Genomic DNA, 11,902 nt, shown 5'->3' on the forward strand with positions numbered 1-11,902 from the left:
AGCAGGAAGTGTCAGGTATGCTACATGTATGCATATGTGAATTGATGAGTGAAAGTTAAAATCTGGAGTTGAAAATTCATTGACTGACGATGATCTTATTAGAAACAAGTATTTCGGTTTTATTTTGTACAATAGGCAATGATTCTGTTTTAACAGTTCTTACTCAGCTGGTAAAGTATGTGCTATGAATTGCTTCTCATCTGTAATGATGGTGTACTATGCATCCTTTGCTGGTTTTATTGGAACATTGTTCCAATAAGGAAGGAATATTCTGAATAGTGAAAAGTAAATTTTCTTAATTCGTGTCTTGGTTTTGTGGCAGTTATTCATCACACCTTTTAACAACATGTGAAAGGTATGTAAGGTCACTTTTTCCATTCACCTTCCACTGCAGGATTTGTGCAGCTTACAGCAGGTTTTTGTTGTGCTTTTCTTCTTTGAGTGACACTGATGGGCACGTAAATTGAATCCTGCTGCTGTATTTTTTAAAGGTCCACCTGACAGGATCCCACCACCAACAAGACCTCTGCCAACAGTGCCCCCACATCGTTCAATCCCTCCAGCAGACCCGCGGAAGAATGACAGGCAACCTAAACCTCCCCGGCCACCCACTGGTGACAAACCTTCCTATCCTGGAGCCAAACCTAACATCTGTGATGGGAACTTCAACACTCTGGCTATTCTTCGCCGGGAAATGTTTGTTTTCAAGGTAGGAGGCTGTGAATTTTTCAATGTTACATCAAATGTCTGCATTTCTCCTTTTTCTTAAAGCAAACTCATTCATCATGACTCCCAGCTTCCTCACAGAAAATTCAACAAAGAAATTAAAAAATAAACATACACATGGCTTAAACATCTAGCAGAGGATTGCTGTAATGTTCTATTTTGAGAAAATACCCACGATGCCTCAAAAAGTAATGATAAATAAGCTCTGCATGTTATGGAGACATAAAAAGTGTAAATTAAGTCATGAGTAGGAGGAATGATTTTGGTGGGAATACAGCCACATCCAGACCTATGGGAGATATTAATGGGTTTTTTGTTTGTTTGTTTCATAGAGCTATAGTTTTAACTTTATCATTAGATCTGTTATTTACAAAGGAAGTTTGTCCTTATGTTGTGATTGTATTGAAACCACAGTATCTATGTAAAGGTCTTTGCCACAAAATTTTTCTTGCAAATGTCTCATTTCTTATTTCCATTTGTCTTCTTGCTCTGAGCTGAAAATATGGTGTATACAACAAATCAAAATAAACAAACTGAACTGAAAGACAATCTTTTGATAGAATGACTTTGCTAAGACTCATGGACATTAAAGCTATCTTAGGAGGATGATCTACACTTTGGTTTCCAGAAGGCATTAAATGTTGAAGCATAATTACAGAATCATTATAATTCAGTCTCTTAAATCTTATACCACTTTGCTGACAGATAGTGCTGTCCAGAAACAAGCAATACAATCTATTATTTTGGACTACCGGTGTGTCAAATTTGCTTAAGCAATAAGAGGAGTGGGATCTTGGTTTTGTACATACATGACATTACTCTTTTTAACATCAACATTATAGGCAGAGAAGTTATCTATTGCTCATGAACAGATAATACTTTTCCCTTCAGCAACAGTGTAAGTACAAGTGAAGTGCAATGAATTTGTCCCAAAACAAGAAGCTCCCAGTTAATGACTTTTGTGTCCTTTCTGATAGGACCCATTTCTCCTCTGTAAGTTTTCTTTTTATGTAATATATAATTCCAGATAAATCTTATTAGCAATGCTACCCAGGCTTTCACTTTCTTTAGCATACCTGAAAAATTATGTACAAATACCTTTACATGAATTCATTCAAAATTAGTGAGCTACCTTCCCAACCCAATGGGCAGGAAATGTTTTTCCCATGACAGCTAAGGATTTTGCCAGCCCTGGGGCTGTCAGCCCTTTCCATTTGAATAGATGGTATATCTCAAACACTGGGAGGTCCTGAACCATCAGTCTTTTTATGACTAAAACTCAAAGGTTAAGGAAGAATCTGATTTTATAACTTGACATTAAACAGGATATTAGAATACCTACTTCAATCTCATGTCATCCACCTCAGGAACAATAGAACATACGCTCATTTATTTTAGACCAAAATCGATAAATAGTGTAATGCTATCTCGCTAATACAAAATTTTCTGTCTGGCCAAGTCTATGTTCCCGGATAAATGGAGTCACTACCATTACTAATCACTCTTGCCTATTCTGATTGAAAATACAAATGAAATGTCTCCAAAAATATTTACTGCTTACTGCCTTAACAATACATATTTACTATACAGTCTGTATGCTTACTAGTGTGCAAACTGTGTTTATGTTCCAAAATTAAGTCCATTCATGATCCATACCTTAGTGAGGAAACACAGTATAACTTTCTCAGAGAAAAATGACCAGTAACAGAGTGTTTACAGATTTCATGTTTAGAGTCTGACTTTCCAAAATGAAGTTGCCATAATCATTAAAACAACAAATTAGGAAGGAAAGAAAGAGATGACCTTTGTCCAGACTAATTTCTCGAATGGTCCTGCAGTTCCCTTTTCTCCTCAGGGTACCTGGGAGCACGGCAAGGCATGACTTGGGATAGAGTGCTAAGCTAAGTGGAGTTTACCTAAGTATACAAATCATGACTTGGTAGTCTAAGTGTCTTTGAATGCTTGAGTTAGTGGGCTAACTTCACAGAAGTAAGCAGAAGTAAGTAACCTTAGTGAGTTACTTTAGAGAATCTGAGGGGGACAGGTTATGAGGAAAAGATCAGCATGTCAGACTGTAGCAGGAGCAGGGCAGGAATTAATTCTCAGAAGGTATGAACAGGAATAGGGACTGAATACAGGGAAAGCATCCGGCAACAGAGGAAGCAGAGCTGGTAATTCTATGGCCTGACACGACAGAAAAAACCAAACCAAAACCAACCTCTTTGCCCTTGCCCCTTAGAACAAGGATAGACTGGGAAGGCATGAATGATGGGCTGACAGCCAAGCACAGAGAGGTGGAAAAGAAGAGGGGACTGATGGCAGTACTGTACCAGGTGGAAACAATTAAAGAAGAATTATGACCTTCATTGAAAGAATTATTGCTGGATAGTTCCCAGATGAGTTAAATTATTAAAGTTGGAGGCTAATCAAATGATATTCTTTTCTTTCTTGGTCTTTATCCACAGGTCTATAATGATTGTGCAGTGGCAGATTTTACTGCCTTCTGAATGCCGTGTATCAATTTCAAATTGAAAATAGCCACATTTTTATCTCATGGGCAAATCTCAAGCTCAGGAGCTCAATTGTTTAAATCTGTGGAATTGCTTGGGAACTTAACCAGTGAGTTGAAGAATGTAAACCCCGTTGAATATTTAAATTCTAATTTAAACATAAAACTGAAGCATGAAAGATAACAGTTTGATATACACTGCAGATTTTCATAGTAGATGACAAACAATGTTAATTTCAAGAATATTGTTTTCTCTTGGCTGTCGAGCTATTAAGTATACTTAAGACTATTATAATATTAGAAACAATTTCTATGTTCAGTCGAATCAATGAGCTTTGTCTGAGGTTTTAAGACTATCTGGCATTCTCAAATGGATATATCCAGAGTAAGACTTATAACAGTAAACTTGAAGAGAAAATGGAATTTACACTTATCCATCCCTTTTTATTATTTTGCCATCACTTTGCCAAAGTAACAATCCAAGCAACACTTGAAAATTATAGGGTTATAGAAATGAAATAAAGAGAAACTCTTCTTGATCTAACATTTTCAGCACAAAAGTAGTGATCAGCTTGTTAAATATTCTCCAAAGATCACTAAATAAAATGAGAATTTTTCAGATCAAATCTTTTAGTAGAAATTATCCTTCATCAAATATACGTGGATTACTGACATGTAAATGTATTGTCCATAGAGGACTTCCTTCTGGATTCTTGAAATGCATTGCCATTAAAATGCCACTGCTAGCTGTAAGACTTGGGGACACAGTACTCTATAGAAGAAAAATGTCAGCTGAGATAAATGTATTTTAACTATTGGTTTCAGTTGTCATCAACTGATATTTTAAAGTGTGTGAAATTTGTCTTAATTTAATGCAGTTTTTTAATTACTGTTTTTTTATACGTTTGAACTGATATAAGCAAACATCAGGACAGAAGAATTTTTATGCCAAAATTCATGAGTGCCAAGTTTTTATCTTGAGATTCCAGTTATTATCTGTATTTATGCTGAATGCGATTAGTATTTAGCTGTCACTCTCATTTCCAATCTTTTCTCCAGCTATTTTCTCCCTCGGTTTAGTAGAACTCCCCTGGGACACAGAAAATGGCTGAAAATGGGGGAAAACAAATCGGTTTTCCTTTTGTGGGAAAGTTGTGCAGAGTGGTATGACACTGCCTTTAATGGAAAAACCTCTCAGACATTGTGTACAGCAATATGTGGTATCTGACAATACTGTCTTCTCCTTAAAGTCTGCCGAGAGTACCTCTAGAGCTACTGTGTCATGAAAAGGAACCCCATTGTCTAAGGTCACCATAGAAGATCTGTTAGAGAAGAGGTTTACAGTGTATTTTTCCACTTCTTTTCCTGTGTTCTGTGGAATTTGCACTGCTTTTCCAGATTTCTGTAGCAAAACAGTTTTGAAGATAATCTGGGATTCCTATCAATAAAGGTACTTAGGTTAACACCTCTGAATCTTTTACACAGTTAAAAAAACATGTTCAAGGGAGCCAGTGGTCGCACAGAATGTATTATCTCTCTTAGGATGCAGACCAAGTAACACTGGTTGCTTATTCTTTTATTTTTGAGGCATATGTAGCTTGTGTTTGACTCTACATGCTGATTGTTCCTTGGCAACAAAATTACCTCTAGCTCTGCTTCAACAATCTGTGTTACCGCTTGCTGTTAATATCCTTTTCTGCATGTTCTTTTTGATTTCATAGATTTTAACAAAAACATTCATTTTTTGAACAGGTTAAATCTAGAACAGTAAGCACTAAATGTGTGGAACTTCACACATTACACACTGAATGTGTGTAATCAGCAAATTGGAGGGACAGGGCGCTGCTCTTTGTGTGACACAGGCTTTTGCTTCGCAGCAGAACACTGCAGAGAGGTTGCACTGGTCCTTTGTTCGTTTAATGCTAAATCCTTATAAAACAAATGAACAGATCCTCTATCACCTGTAATGGATTTAGTACTCATGTTGGAAAAGTCAGCTCACTCCATGAAGAACAGCACTTTTAACCACTGTCATATACTAAGGTGTTCGTTGAAATGTAATATAAGAAGCTTGTCCATCAGACAAACAGCCTTTGCAGCTCATAGAAATGTCTTCTGAAGTGTTAGCATTACAGATGGTAGAATATGGAACCAATTTTAGGAAGGCCTTAACAGGCTGCATTTTACTATTTTATAGTAATTTCTCCACAACTTGAAGAAATTTGTTTTCTGACTCCTCATCTGCTAAATACCATTGTAAAAACATTTATGACATGCCAAACGAGCCAAGCCAATTAGGCTGTCATTACCCCTTGGCATTAGTTTAGACTGCAGTTGCTTTCGTACATAACTGTATAGATGCCGTTTAATATCCTTTTCAGAATTGTGTATTTTATAGGGTATGCTGTTAAAACACAAAAGGGAAAAAAAAACCATCCTGTTTCTTGATATATGGTAAACATGAGGAATTTTTAAAGCATTTTAGCACTAGCTATTTAATCACAACTGGTAGCTCTAAATAAAAAATTTATGAGATGGAGGTAAAATACTAATAAAAAGTAGAGACAAAGAAACATCTACAATATGAAACCTGACTCCAGTGTATTTTAAAAGCAGAGTTTTCAAAGCTCTCCTGGTCTGTTTGTGTGGATGGTTTTTGTCACGTGATGCTTTTGATGTCTGGGCTGTTAGTTGCAGCCTGGGAAGATACAGCAGAGGATGCTGTGGAAGTCGGCACTTTGGGATCTCAGAGGGAAAACCACTTACCATCTCAGCTGTAAAAGACTGGGAACACGAGGTCAGAAAAATCTGTTTGCAGAGAACAGACTCCTTTCACCCTGCTTTTTATATCATGTTAGGAAGAACATTCTGGTGGAATTTGCCAATTTTTAACTCATGAGGGAGGAGGACTGCTTTAATTCAGGTAATTAGAGTTTTATGTTGAAAAGGAAGGAGAAGCAGAAAGAAAAAAAAGCAGAGTGGGGACTTCAGTGTATCACAGTAGACCAAGCCCACTGGAAGTGCATAGGATGGATGTTTTGTGGCACAAAACTAAATTGTAGGATGTCAAGAAGGACAAAAGCAGGGACATGCTATAATATTTAAAAGTCATAGCTTGTGTATTTTTGATAAATGGATATTTTCTCTGACATGTAAAAATATTTTCCAAATGTTACCTAAACCTTTCAGTGTGCTTCTAAGATAGGGAGGAGGTTTAGCTAATACATTTCCCAGGTTTAAAATGGAATACAGTCTGTTCATCACTGTCTGGAAATTAGGAGGTATATTCCATACAGCTGCAAAGGAATTTAGGCAAGAATGTAATCACCTGGGTAATAATCGTACCAGAATAGTTTGGTTAAAAATCCTTCTACCCTTTCACCTTTAAAAAACTTTCTTGGACTTTCTTATATAGTTTACGTCCACCTGAGGGATGGCAACACAGTCATAGCTATACTTATTGTCTATCAGCTACTAACCTACAGGTGTATTTGTACACATAAATATTATGTATAAAAAGTTCTAAAAAATCATAGCTATATCATTAGCTCTTTATTTACAAGACCATCAGTGTAATGGATATACGTTATTGAAACTTGGAAGCAACTTGAACTGATTAATTATCTGTGCTATCTGGCTAATAGAATTCCTATTATTCATGTACTAGCCCGTTAAAAATTATAACCTTAGCAGGATGCGTGACTCAGTATCTTCAGCAGGGCTTTACCTTTGTCAGAAGAAAGAGTGCCATTTTTTCCAAAAGGCTATGTTTTTATTGGCAAACAATGTGGTGTAAAAGAATTTGATCAATGGTGCAGAGCTCCTCTCATGTCCATCATATGTACTTTGTTTTAAATTAATACAGTCTGTCCTCTGAGGCCAAACAGTTCCACTCTAGATATGGTTCAGATTTTTCTGAAGGTCAGCTATCACCTAGACACTGGTGTCTTTGACTGTGGACCCCTTGAAAATGTACCACTCAAGTGTTTCATCTAATGCACGTGGTGTTACCATCTTGTTAACATATAATTTCTCACAACATCTTGACCCAAATAAACCCTCACATGCAAATCACATTATTGTTTCTCCTCATTTTTGCGTAACACGATGGTACCTGTTGCTTGACTACCTCTGTATTGTATGTGCATTGCAGTATAGTTCTTGACTTTAGACACTAATATCCTTCCGAATTTTCTTTTCCCTGAGAGAAAAACAAGTCAGAATGTGTTGCTTAAATTCAATTTAAACATAAGAAAAAACTTTTTCATTGTGAACCCTCACAGATTAAACACTGAGACAGGTTGTCCAGAGAGTGGAGTTATGGAGTCTTCATCTTTGAAGGTACTCAAAAGCTGGCTGGACGTAGACCTTGTTAACTGTCTGTAGCTGACTCTGCTTTGAGCAAAGGAGGAGATTGAATCTCCAGAGGTGCCTTCCAACCTCAACCCCTCTGTGATTTTGTGTAGCAATTGAAAATGAGCCCTAGAAAGACATAGCATCCCAAAATGTTAGTGTTATTTATTTTCCCTGCTTTACTCCAAAAGAGGGTCTTCATACTCCCCTGAAACCTCCCTATGTCTCTCCCAATCTTGGCCATCCTGTGATTCTCTCAATCTACTGAAATTTGACTGTTTCACCCACTCACTTCCCAGTAGCATTTGATCCATCATCTCTTGGTATATGGCCCTCACAGGCAACAGAGTGAGATTTGGTTAGGAGAGTCTTTGGTGGCTTCTGTATTCAGCTCAGAAGAAGAGAATAGGCAGAGAGATTGGGGTGTGCGGCTGCTCCTCACAAAGCACTAACAAGGGGACTTCAAGGGAGGGGATGTCCACTCCTCCCATCTGCGTGAGACAGATCCTCTGCTGTCTTCTTTCCCTGTCTCAACTTCCAGGGGAAGTCACCCTCCTTTCTAGGGTCAGGCTCTAGACTAAAACACGTACTTCAAAGACTGACCCAGTCCTGTCTGTGCAACTCTCACCATCTCATGAAGAGCTGTTAATACCCACAAGATGCACTCCCCGCCCCAGAGTTTTTGCACAGATTTAAAAGAGAAATCACCATATACAAATGTGGTGATAGGACTTTCCTAAAGTTTGGACAGTTAAATGTGGATCTTTTCTGTTTGTTCTCGTTTTAATAGAGTAGAATTGGTGGAATCTGAAGATCTCTGTTACTCTCTGTAACATTGTTTTACATATTTTACATATTGTTAGGAAATTTTACATATTGTTAGGAAAGTATTTGTAACAATATTTTTTAAATGGAATTTTTAGTTTATTGATTAAAAAAAAAATCCACAGGATCCTCCAGCAAATGATAGCATGCCTATATGGTGTTATTTGTGTATTTAGAATTGCTGTTTTTCTTAGTCATTGAATATAACTGTTCCTTTTTTCTACCCATATGTCAAGAGGCTGTTCTGAAATCTAGCTGACCATTAACTTAATTGTGGTTTTGATCAGAACAAGTTTTACATACAAATACATACATATCAAATGCAAGAAATGCAGAACAATTATAGTTCTCATAGCACTATTAAAAAAGTGGAAGACATTAAAAATACAGATAAACAAATGTACATGAAGGACTTTGATCTGGTAGATTTACTTCTTATGAATAATTCAAACCTAGACAGAAAATCTCAATGAGGAAAATATATGGGCATAAGCCCTCAGTGGGCATAATCACTTAAGTTGAAAGATCAAATCCTGAAAGTTTTTTTTCCCTCACAGTTACAATATTTGCTTGCTACAGTCAAAGAATTTTTCGCTTTTTATTTTACTACAACAAAAATGACTAAACAAAAAGTTTTAACTGAATACTAGGGTATAAAAGGTATTTAATGTTGTAGAACTCACCTGTTTTCAGAGACTCAGTGTTTGAGTGAACTGATTAAAAATATTTCATTGGCAAGAGAATAGAAAAAAATCGTTATTGAGAAAAAAATAATGGCAAAAAGTCACAGCAAGGAATAATCTAAAATTACATGGAGGCATATCTTCAGTTTAGTACCACCAGCAAGTGTTATCCTGTAATATTAATAATACATTTTAATTGGGTCTGCATCCTAGTGGAACCGAAGGGAATAATTGCAGACACACTTCAAGTGCAAGGCTTAATTAAAACTTCTTGTTGTACAAAATTGTGGCCTTTCAACTAATTGAGGTAAACATTTTGGGAAACAATTGGAATGGCTTGTAATGTAAGCATTTTCAAGCAGCAGTATTGATGTGTCTTGGAAAGACTTGCTTAATCTTGAGCTAAAGCTTTATATTCCAGAAGTATTTTTGTATTTTTAATTTCTTTGTTTCTTTTTTTTTCTTTTTTCTCCTTTCAAGGGATTGAGGGTCCACAATGCAGAAGTTTAGCAGGGTTTTAAATGAAAATAATCTCATTTGTTCCTCTAAAGATTGAGGTCTTACCTAAGTTAGAACAGCATCCTTATTTATTTTTTCAACAAATCAGTGGAGCAATATTCACACTATTGGAAATCTACTGAAAATCATAAAACAATAAAGTCAAATAAATCTTAATCCTGTATTTTCCTCTTTTTTATAAGCCATGTCTTGAATATTTTTTTAACTGTTGTCTTCCTTGCCTACTGAGTGAAAATCTGGCCCAGTTGAAAGCAATGGGAAAAAATTCAGTTGACTGTTCAAGTTTTCACTTGGAATTAAGTACTTTTGACTGATGGGAAGACTATCTATTTGGAGTAATATGTATTAGGTAAAATAATACAAGAAACAGCAGATTAGCTTGTAATACCAAGAATATGAAATCAAAACCTCTTTTCCTATACAAAATCAAATTTTATTATATTACTTGTCCAGACTACAAATCAAAATGTGACAACCATCATTTTAATTAATGATTTGACATATCTGTCTGGTGAGACTATCTTCACTGAGGAGAATAGACTGTATTAGGTCAAAGGCTATACTTGATAATTACAGAGTTCAGCCCTTTCCCATTCTCCCTAACAGTTCACCGCCATTCCTCTACAATCTTAGCATGATGGAGCCTTTGCTGATGTCTTAGAGTGATGTCTGGCCAGCCCCTTACAACACCTGCAGTCATATGCTGCTTCAAACTGTGCATTCCCTGCTTATCTGCAATCAGATGTAATTTACCATATTGCATATTCACTGTTAGAAATTCCTTCACTTTCTTCATGAAATCCGTGTTATCTGAATGACAGAGACAGTGAGCGAAGACAATCAAATCTCTACCGTTTCCATATTTGTGTTGTCATGACAAATGTCACTGTTGGCTGCTCTTTCCTGGATATGCCTTAACGGCCCATTTTTTTCTTTGGCCATTGCCGTCAAACTCAAAGCTGAATCACTTCAAGAATGATGTGGTGTTCACCTACTGATTACAGTGGGAACTTCTACAGTCTTTTTCTAATACTGTTACCTCCATGAGGGAGAAGATTTACTTATCCTTGGCCTATCCTACTCAAAGCTAGATTTGGTACCCAGATATTTTTTTTATCAGCACAACCATAGATCACAAGCATTAAACTGAGATCAAAGAGCATATATTATATTAGCTTGCAACAGATTGAATCCAAAATAACCCCCATACTCTCACTTACAGTATCTTACATCATGTCTTCTCGTATTTTCAGACATTATCAGTTTATGAGAGTGCATTGCTTAATTCATACCCTAAGCAACAGTAAAGATTGAGTTATCAGCGACATATATTCAACTGACATTGTATGTTTTAAACTCTGAATTTGTTTATGCCCTGGTCTGCACATCTTGCTCTTTACATGTGACTTGTGTGGACTTTTGTAAACCATTTGATGATTTACAAACAGCCTCTTGTTAGCCCATTACCTAAGTGTTTCATTAGCTAATTCATTAGTTTCAATCTCTCTCAGAATACTTGTCTCCTCAACTGCACTGTTGTGGTGGTTCACCACGCATCGCAAATAGTCGGGGCGGACAACGCGACAACAGCTTTTGTGCACATCAAGCCTTTATTGAAATACAACTGCAGCAAACTGCTGCGGCACCTACATACTGCAAATTGCAACTGCGTAGTTTCTCTCTTATCACATAGATTTATAGTTTCCCGTGGAGTGTTATGATTTAGATGCTTTTCTTGGATTGGTTTCAAGTACAGTGCCCTGCCCAGAGATGACCCAACTCTCCAATCACCCATTGACACAACCTCTCTGTCTCCTCCTAAATAACACGCCTCCTGCTGCTGACTGACAGCAGGCTTAGCTGGACTTCTTCCCGGACTGGCTGGGGGGTCACACCCACAATTCCCCCTTTTTGTTGTTCCGCCAAAAAGACCGTATTCAAGGATTTCTGCAGGGCCCTTGCAGAAGTCCAAGAATACGTGAGAGGCAGATGGCCAAGATTATAACTATCAGAACAATCCTTTTAGTCAGCCGGTAACATCTCATCTATTATGCAACTCATGAAACCAATCCCATTCATCATCACCACTGAGGCTTGAAACACCAGCTTTCGACTTTTGAATGCTCTTATGTATACAGGCAGCTGTTGTTATAGGTATTGCTAAACACTACACAACTATTCATTACAACTGAGCCCAAAGGCTCCATTTCTTGTGGTTCTTGTGTCGCTTGAGGCGGTCGCGGATATTTTCCACTCCAGTAGTTAACATACTCGTGGCTACTACCCA

At 37.0% G+C, this 11,902-nt stretch overlaps 1 protein-coding gene across 1 annotated transcript in view; it reads left to right on the forward strand.

The window, feature by feature from the left end:
* The window catches only part of LOC104496559 (matrix metalloproteinase-16), a gene marked incomplete at its 3' end in the record, with an annotated part of 45,001 nt that extends 44,292 nt beyond the window's left edge, over positions 1-709 (forward strand). The window contains exon 5 of the mRNA XM_010139693.1: positions 492-709. Within this exon, the coding sequence (XP_010137995.1) occupies positions 492-709 (218 nt within the window). The remainder of the gene's footprint in view (positions 1-491) is intronic.
* Positions 710-11,902: the final 11,193 nt, after the last annotated feature.

Source organism: Buceros rhinoceros, unplaced genomic scaffold, assembly GCF_000710305.1.
Source record: "Buceros rhinoceros silvestris isolate BGI_N320 unplaced genomic scaffold, ASM71030v1 scaffold8427, whole genome shotgun sequence".
Taxonomy (NCBI): Eukaryota; Metazoa; Chordata; class Aves; order Bucerotiformes; family Bucerotidae; genus Buceros; species Buceros rhinoceros.